Genomic DNA, 10,314 nt, shown 5'->3' with positions numbered 1-10,314 from the left:
ATCAAGATGTCAAAAAGATTTAAAAATACTAAATGACAGATATAAAAAGGATAGATATGTATATGCATGTGGGAATTTTTCTATTATACCCAATCACATAATGCTTTATGCATTTCTGATCAGTCATGATTGATTTTGAATGAGATTAAGTTAGATTTAAGTTTTAAAAAAAAATAAACTCATATTTTAGAAAAATATAATATGCAAAGTTAGTGAATTATTAATTTATTATATGAATGGAACCAAAGGATTATATAAAGTTTTCAACAAAAAATATTACTTTATTATTATACTCAGCCACATAATGCTTTACGCATTTGTGATCCATGTTGGTTGATTTTGGATGAAATTCAGTTAGATTTATGTTTTAAGAAAAACAAACAACAATAAACTCATATTTTAGAGGAATATAATATGTAATTTTAGTGAATTATTAATTTATTATATGAATGGGACCAAAGGATTATAAAAGGTTTTCAAAAAATAATTATCATATTACTTTATCAAAATTATTAATTTATGTCGTTAGCCCAAGTCGGGACTAGAAAGAATTATCATTTAATAGAGGTTATTAATTTATCGACTAATATTTTATGGAGGTTTTACTGTATTAAGTGAGAGAATAAGTACATATCGCGCTAATACATACTGTAACAAGAAATGTGACATGAAACGAGTAATAGAGGATCGTGATAGACAAATCAAATGAATTACTAATTGTGTTTGGAACATGCATGGTCTAAGTCTATATTGAAAATTTAACTTGCATTTTAGAGGATTTGGTGGTGATGTTAAATTTAGGGTCTGGATTTGATTTGGTCTCAAGTGCGGGTTGATGAAATTGGAACTTGAAATCATGGAATTCCATTATTTGCACACACATGCAACTAATAATCCGGGCCTGATCAAACGAAGCCTTATAATATGTTCTCCTCTATATCTTGCTGTAGATTCTCCTCCATGTCCTGCAATTGCTTCACCTCACTAACAACTCTTCTTCCATTGGGCGATCTTCCATCATGAATATAAGATCCACCCCTTTAACCATTCTCAGAATTCCTAGATTCTTGAGTAAATTTTCAGAGAATCTAAGATGTAGTGGACCTAAAGAATGCTAGTTATCATAGCAGTAGTGAGTACTCTTGCCATAACCATTCTTCACCTGTACTTTAGTCTCTAAGAGGAAATCAGAAGTCTTAAGAACCTTCCTCCACACCCAAGAACAGTCCACCGGTGTTGTGACTCGCCAAATGCTATCAACTTTTAACATCACAGAATGGAGCCATCTCACCCAAGGATCCTTTTTTCTTGCAGATACACCCTATCAATTTAATTAGCAAGCAATTCTTCCACTGTTCTTTGATTCTCAAGTCACCTGCTTCTTGAGAGGTTCACGAACATCTGCTGCACTCACCTTTAGCTGAATAATGTGCTTTCACCTCTCCAGTCCACAGAAAAGCAGACGATGTATGAACTGTCAATCTTCTCCACTACAGCTTTCGGAAGTAAAAATACACTAGTCCAGTTGGTACATATAGATGCCACGAAGCACAGATATAATCAACTGAACTCTGCTTGAATAACTCAGCTTCTTATTAGCTCAGATCTGAACCTTCATTTATATCTTTACAAAGATAGGTTAACAATCCTTATAGGACAGCTTGGTTGAGGTTAAATGAAGACCTAAATACTTCAAGGAACCTCTAGGCATCCGAAAAATAGAACAAAGTTCGCATCCTAACTCTTCACAAACACAGCAAGAAACACATTATATTCTTGAAAATTAGGTCAAAGACCAAATAGACCTTCAAACACTAAGAGTGTGTCCTTAAGTACCCCAAAAGCATGTTTGGCTGCTGCTGCAATCAGGAAGTGATCGTCAGCAGTTGCAACGTGAGAGACCCCCTACTCCTTAACAAGGATATACATCGACGGAATCATATTTTAGCTTGTTAAACTTTCAAGGCTCGCATTTTACCTACTAGGCTGAAGTGCTAATTTGCTACTTAACACACATATTGCACTCCATTATCTTTTGCTCGCTCCTTCAGGAAAAACGCAAGAAAACTAGAAACGAAATGGAAAAGAATTGCAAGTAAAATATAAACCCACTTAAATTCATCATAAATTGAAGAAAAAAAACCCAGCAAGAAAACACCTAAAAGGAAGACTAATAGGGCAGATTATCATGAGATGCAACATCATTATTACATGGAGAATGATTACTTTCTAGTTTAACATATTACATACTACTATACCACATACAATTGCATTCAATTCTTGCATGATCCCTGTAACAGTAGTGCCATCAAAAACTTCAATTACTGGGTATAGCCAGGGTCTCCACAAATGAAATCGCAGAAGTATTAGTGCCACCACCAGGAAGCTGCTTAAGAACTTTCATAATTTTATAAGCAAAACTGTACTGTGCTATGAAACGCCTGTCCACCTCAATAATGATATCACCATTCTTCAAGAACCCTAATGGTACCAAAATGTCATGAAATACAACTAATCCCTCAATATTAAACAGCCATTTCCAAATTTTCCGGACACCATTATCTTCCAATATCCAGATCTCGAACTTGCTATCAGCCTTAAAAATCACAAAAAGCTTTTCCCTGAAATTTCCAACCCTGAATTCTTTTTCCTGCTCCCAGAATTGGCCACTTTTACTTTTAGTCGGTGCCCGGAACTCGCGGAGCTTCTGCTCATTCAAATTGTATGAAACCACCACCAGGCCGGATGCTGGCCAATGAAGATTTCCATTCACAAGAACCCCAATACTTTCAAAAACATTATAAGATCTGATATTTTGAATATTTTTCCACATATACCGCCCAAGTTTGTTGTCCATAGCATTGAGTATGAGATAAGAATGATATCCCAATACGATTACATAACCTCCAGCAGCAGATGAGTTGGGGCCAAACCCACAAAACGAGTAATGTTTACTGGTTTTGCATACTTCATCAAGCGGGAAATTTTTCTCTACCGTTTCATACAATCCCATGCACGGATTCCACAATACTATGTTGAAGTGTTCATCATGAAGACAAATTAAGCCGTTGTATGAACCGATAAGCCTGAAACTGTTGCTGTGAACTCCAGCAGGTTTAGGAAGATACTTCCACGCTTTTTCGACGTCTTTGTTGCTCAAACATGCATTGTATCGAAAACCTGCAATGTCTTTGCTGCTCAAACATGCATTGTAGCCTAGAGCTGCGGTTGGAGAAGTTATGAGGATTGAGTGTGACAATTTGTCTGGGTTTTTCAGAATTCGATCCAGGTGCACGTCCCGGAAATCGGAACTTGAGATTCTATCGGAAATTATCGAATTCCAAGTTTTGCAAACGCTCTGAAACCTCAAGAGGGACCTGGTTGGAAGCCATGAAAACATGTTTTCCAATACATATTGGTCCATTATTAACGATCGAGAAAAATAGAGAATACTGAAACACGGAATATATATTGGAAGAGGATAAAATCAAAATCGAAATTGAAGTCTAAATCGAGCTCGAGCATCAATTATCTTCAGCTCTCAAAAAATATTGGAGGCAAAAACCCTAGATAGAATTTGTCGATAACGATAAATAATGGACATACAGTTCTAAATAAACATAACAGGCAGTAAGATAGGAAAATCTTCCCTAATTGATTTGTGATTGTGGGCTCCTTTTATCATGGACAGGAGATGAAAATATGAGCGCAAAATTTGCTCCACATTTACTAATAGGTTGTTTACTTTAGTCAGGTATTACTCGGAATCCCTGTTTTAGACGGATTCATCAGTTGACATACCAAAGAAGGGTTAACTGGACTAAACCCCCTATAATTAGGGATACATTGCACTTTGCCACCCTCAGATTATTTTAGCATAATTTTGCCCCAATACTAATTGCCGATTATCAACGGTTCACTTTTCCACTTAAAATATGATAAAAAGTTTTCATTAATATTTTATGCGCTGATAGTGTAGTGATTTTTTTTTACATTAGCAACTACAGATACATGACACATGTATATGATTTGAATTCATATTATGTAGAATGATATAAACCTATTAGTATAAAGAAAATTGTACACTAACAATATATAAAAGAATTAAGATTAATTTTTCCTACAGTGACAGTGTATACATTATCAGCGTTTGATGAATAACAACTATGTCAAATTTGAATTTGAATTTCAATTTTTGTATACATGTCATGAATCCAACAGTAATTGTATATACATTGTCAGTATATATAAGATTTACTCAAAAAAGTATACAAAAAGCTTATATGCCTACATAGTTGTGTTATTTCTTTCTTCCCCCCTTTATTCTTTAGTGAAAATATTGGATCACAATAAGAATAAGGATAGGAAAATTCGGCTACTTAACGACCAGCAAGGCTGCAAATGAGTTGGGGCCAAATCTGCAAACATATAATTACTGCATTGTCTATCACGTTGGAAGTTCTTTTCTATGTACAGTTTTCACTGATTCCATGCACATATTCCACGAGAATAAGTTGAACATTTTATCATGAAGACGTATTGGGCCATAATACGAACCTATATGAGCAATTGCCGAAATTTGAAGGATTAGGACGGGTTCTTCTTTTAGGGTGAAGTTTAAGGAAATTAGGACTTAGGTTCAGTTTGGAAATTGTTGAAAACCAGTTCCTGCAGATGGCACTTCTATCTAAAAAGAGCCCCGAAAGAATAATCTCGAATTTATCTAGATATCTGCTAAGTGCTAACGGAAAATCTGTGACAAGAGGATCAAATCAAATCTTAACCAATTACGATAATCTCTCTAAAATATTTAAGATAATATTGAAGGAAATAAGATGAATTTAACGAAAAGCAGTTCAAACCCTAAAATTAGGTAGAGGATTGGGTTAGATGATACCATGAGAGGGATTATAAGTAAGAAATTTTGAATTTAAAATCTCCCATTTATCAAAAAAAAATCCCTTAGAATTAGTAAAAAACGATAAACTTGGTGAAGTTTCTTGATTTTTATTTTTACAACAGCTGGGCTAATAGTTTAATATTGGGAATATTCGTACCTAAATTCACATGATTTAGTTTATCCACGGTAGTGAATTGTTAACATGAAAACCTAGAGGGCAAAACAACAATTAACAAATAGTTAATTTTCTCTATACTAACAGAAATTAAAGTTTAAATTTTTACTCATTAATGATGTATACATTGTTAGTGTATACAAAAATAATCTAAATGTGTTAATAAAGTTTTTTTTTTTTCTAATAGGGGCGGAGTGGAATTTAAACAATGGGGAGGGAATAGGAGGATTAGAACCTAGAATTTAAACGTAATTCTAATTTTAACTACTGGATCAATGATAATACTTTTTTTTTCTTTTTACCTTCCCACCTCTTCCCTTGACCTTCTCACTCCTAGGATGCGAAGGATTCTTTGCGATTCCTATGCCGTAGAAATATGCATATCATATGCGAAGGATTTTTTGCGATTCCTAAGAGACTAAATCGGTTTCTACCTTTCTTTGATTAATTTTCTGGACGCAGAACATAAGAGTAAAGTTAAAATAGATCTAATTAACCTTACCTGGGTTCTTTGAGGAGAGTACCTACTGCCATTGACATATGATCTACGAAAACGGTATTGGTAATGTTCCTGATAGTACTAACCTTGGTAAGATCTCGATGTTCTTAACTTGGTTCAAGAATTAAGATAATTTCCTAGATGAACTAAGTTTATTTACCTCGCCCTTCACAGGGTAGCTCGTTTGGTCACAGTAGCTTTTTTAAGGCCGTTGTCCAGCCACCCGCAAGGGTTTGATTCCCGTGATTAACGTGTTCGGGGGATGGGGCCTCTCCTCCCGGACCGGAGTGGGATTACTCGGGCCCCATAAGGATTGACCCGGACACTCACTCCGTCAGAAAAAAAAAAAAAAAAAAAACTAAGTTTATTTACCTCGCTTGCTCCAAATGTAATTGGGTTTACTTTCATTGTGTTAGTTTTTAGAGAAAGATAGCATATATATTGGCCACGAGGCCAGTTGCCACTGATCATCAGAAGTCAGAACAAACAATTTGAAGAAAGGATAATAAGTACATTGGAAATTGTGCCTTCGGCCGGCACCACCACTCATCCGCCAAAACTAGCCACCACCTCCCACCACACCTTCCCCTCTTCCAACCACCCCCCTCCCCTTTTTTCCTCTTCTCCTTCTTCCACCTCGCCACCACCGTCACTCCTCTCTCTACCCTTCTCCTTCCTCCCTCTCCTTCGTCCGCACTACCCCCTCCCACCGTGCACCACTGATCTTATGACTTACTGAGTATATGCCTAATAATTGTTCAATGACCATTATAAAACTTCTCCATAAGGTGGCGAACAAGGCCAGGAAAGCATCAATTTGCTATTTAATGTACATAATGCGACATATCTTTAGCTGCAAAAAACTCGAAAAGAGATTTAAGTAACAAATAAACCCAACATACTTCATTAATCAGAGTAAAAAGCCCCAGCAGGCGCCTACATCAACTTGTGATTTAGCAAGACTTCCACATTAACATAATCATGAGCAGATGCTATTAGCAAGAGAATGAACACTCTCTAGATTAAAGTTATTTTACCTTACTGTATCACAATTAAAGATGCAAACTGGATTTTTGGACACCAATCGAACCTCTACCAAATTCATGACGCACTTGGTCCAACACTAACCAAACGTCTTAACATTTTGGCACTTTAATCCACCACTAAGAAGAGAATTTTTATCAGTCCAATTTCGAAAAGAATCCACTTTTTCATGAGTAGTTTGGTCCAATACTAACCAAACTCCTTAGCACTTTGGCACTTCAGTGCACCACTAAGAGAGAATTTTTACCGATCCAACTCTGAGAAGAATCCATTTGTCCATGATTAGCCCAGTCTCACAATCTGAAACTCTGATACCAATTGTTAGGGAGAAAAATCTCGAGAGAACCCATCAAAGAGTCCAATATGTAAGTCAGAAACCCAACTCTAATCCAAAAACTTATATTATTAAGTTTCGAGTCTTTACTTATATACAAAGTTTCGAAAATTGATGTTAATTTTCATGTGGTTATCCAGTCAACATTGAGATTCACTATTCAGTCTAAAAGTCTGAAGTTTGAGAGCCTTCCTATAATCCTTGATTTGTTTCGTTGTGGTAGAGTCCCACTGATGACAAGATCAGCGTACTGGTAAATATAATTTGTCTGGTAAACCTTCATGCTAGAAATAAATGAATAAACTTTGTTGTTGTTATTGAAGATACGGGAAATAAAGCAAGGTCATGTGGTTAGAAATTTTTTCCTCCTCAAATCCTGCTCTCATTTCTCTTCTATATTGCAAGGAAAAGATTGAGATAGTAATTCTAGATTGAGTTTCAAATTAGATCATCTAGTTACCTAAGCAAAATGATTCTGAAAAATTGTTGGCCACTAAGTGAAATAAAATATAGGAAAATTATGTTATTTTTTACTTGTTCAAGCAAAAGCATTCTGGTTAATGTGCCTCTGGTGCATATGTGAAAAGTTTTAATTCAACTAAACTTTCATCCTTGCAAGTTGCACCTTATTGTTGGGCTAAAACCAATTTCACTAGCCATGCTTTTCCACAGGCTCAGTAGCATAAATACAAATTCATACAATGGCATTTTTTTTATAATAATAAATACAAGTCTTTTTAAGTTTGTATAGGACTTATTTTTTCCTCAACTAAAATTTGGCAACTTTTCAAATCAAATATTAAAAATATATACAAAGAAAATAAATAAATATAATTTGAGGCAAAAAGAATTCAAGAAAATATAATTTCACAATAAGACCAAAAGAAATTTAATAAATAAAAAACATTAAATTTATATAAAAAATAAAATGGAATTAAAGAAAATAGATTACAGGGAATAAACTTGGATATTGGACAGGATTAATCTAAACCCATCTCAAAGTAATCCCGCCTAAATTAATCCCAAAACACATATGGGTAAAATTGGGTCTAATCATATATTATTGGGTCCATCTCAAACTCAAACAAATCTTGCCCATCTTCCCATTTTGCTACCTTTACTTTAACCCAATTTCCTGAGATAGAATTGGGTATTAGAGCACTATAACATGCTACAAATGAAATTGACATCAAGACAACCAACAAAAACTATCCTCATCACAAGTATAGAGGTCCTTGAGTGGAAGCCTTGAAAAAAGAAAATCCTCCAATGCATACTGATCCATTATTCAAGGATATTCAAAAATATGGAAACATAAAAATATATATTATACAAGATGAATTCAACCTAGAGGAAAAAACAAGAATATAAAAAATATAAGGAATAAAAAATGATAATCAAGCAGTTTAGAAACCCTAGAATTGATAGGAAGCTACAAATTGAAATTGGTGGACATAGAATAAAAATGTTGCTTGGAATTACAATGTAACATCGGGGAAATTCTGACGTAGCCACTTGGGGGCCGGTCTATAAGCAGGAAACACTTAATTTTATAGGACCAAAAAGCAGGGCTACATAGGTGGGCTTGCTTTACTTGAATAGATGGTAGAAGTCCGGCTAGGGAAACCAATGTGGACTGCCCAGGCAAAAAATGAGCCCAAAATTCCACTGACTTGCCAACTTGTCTACTTAAATAGCGAACAACCATTCAGCACAATTGTATCTTGTACGATTTTATGTAATCATTATACATGTTCAAAGTTTTGGGTATACAAATATGTCATAATGTTATATTGAATATATGTTAAATATTTGATTTCTGTCGATCACTTTTACTTCGAATACAGTAATATAATATAATTATATACCAAATAATACAAAAAATACAATAACCAGACCAAACCGTACCAAACTCCAACCACACTGGCCCTTTCTAGATAAATAGCAAATTGAAGAATTTTCATAGAAAATTTTGCTACATATAATTACTCTTTTCTTTCAGTTTTGTGTTGCCACAAAATTATTGTATTATCTAAGGAAACAAAGAAGAATGATTTATTTTGCTAGGTACCACGACAATTTTCCTTTATGGTACATTTGGCTCTGATTAATTAAGGCTTGAACTCCAGACAAGTATCTAATCTCCGTCAATCACAAAGACAAACATAAAGTGCATTAGTACAAGTCAACTCTAACCGGATTATAAAGGAATATGTCAGCTTAAAATAGGTCAGTGGCCTAGTGAATCTTTGCCAAAATTCTAAAAGAGTTGTTCAAAAGAAGCAGCAATTAACTCGAGTACAATACATGCTACATGAGCATGTTTTGGATTCTGATCTCATTGCTCAAGAGAAGTATTCACTTGTAAAATATGCTAAAAGCTTTTGCATGCTGAAGAAGAATTTTTCAATGCAAAACTTAGGGTTAATTGGTTGAGGGCAGGAGACAGAAATACTTCCTTTTTTCATATGAAAGTGAAGTCAAATACTGCAAGGAACAAGATCTCTTCTTTGAAGGAAGATGAAGTGAAGGAGATTGCTGTGGAAAACTAACTACCTGCAACTTTTTAATCAGGCTCCTAAAACTGAGACCTCATGTCTGGACTGCAGCCGATCATTACAAATACCATCTGTACTGGTCATACGACTTTGCTTCAAGCAGATGAAACACCTGAAGAAATACAACAGGCTATGTTTGCAATGAGAGAAGGGAAGGCTCCTGGTTCTGACAGTTTCGCTGTTGAATTTTTCAAGAGAAACAGGGAAGTGGAAGGATTCTGACGTGATAATGGGAATCAAAATGGTAATTCTCCCTAAATTTTAAGGGCGAAAGTGCAACTGACACCTAATTATATGGGGTTTTTAGTGCAGTTAAGCCTGCAAAATTATTTAATTTAACATTCTTTCATGTATGCAATGTCAATTCTCAAGTATGTCTACATCTATGGGGTTATATCAGGAATGCTTGATCAACTATCAACTATTATGTGGTATAAGGTCAATGTTATTTTTTGTTCAATTCTTAGGAAAAGACTTGAGAGTCAAACCAAGGATCTTGCAATATTAGGAAATTGTAACAAAGGATTTGTCAACAAAAAGAAGCATATTGAAGAAGTAATAATTACTTCAAATAAGAATCTGTCAACAAAAAAAAAACATAATGAAGAAATTCGATAATATAACCAACAAGAGAACTAAAGCAAAATTATAAACTAAGGAAACATCCAGAAGAAACATATTGAAGAAATCCAATTATAAAGCCAACAACAGAACTGAAGGAAAATTACAGCTTATAACAGTTGATATGTCTTTGTCTACAGGCTTCTCTTGTAACCAACTAACCATGCATCACAAAAGTAAAGA

At 34.7% G+C, this 10,314-nt stretch overlaps 1 protein-coding gene across 1 annotated transcript; it reads right to left on the bottom strand.

Moving 5' to 3' along the window:
- Nucleotides 1–2,317: 2,317 nt before the first annotated feature.
- Nucleotides 2,318–3,424, bottom strand: LOC113720032 (F-box/kelch-repeat protein At3g23880-like). The gene has a single exon (XM_027245081.1). It carries the CDS (start codon nucleotides 3,422–3,424, stop codon nucleotides 2,318–2,320), a length of 1,107 nt encoding a protein of 368 aa, XP_027100882.1.
- Nucleotides 3,425–10,314: the final 6,890 nt, after the last annotated feature.

The sequence above is a fragment of the Coffea arabica genome, chromosome 8e (genome assembly GCF_036785885.1).
Source record: "Coffea arabica cultivar ET-39 chromosome 8e, Coffea Arabica ET-39 HiFi, whole genome shotgun sequence".
In the NCBI taxonomy this organism is placed as follows: domain Eukaryota; kingdom Viridiplantae; phylum Streptophyta; class Magnoliopsida; order Gentianales; family Rubiaceae; genus Coffea; species Coffea arabica.
This window is presented reverse-complemented; position numbering and strand designations above follow the sequence as displayed.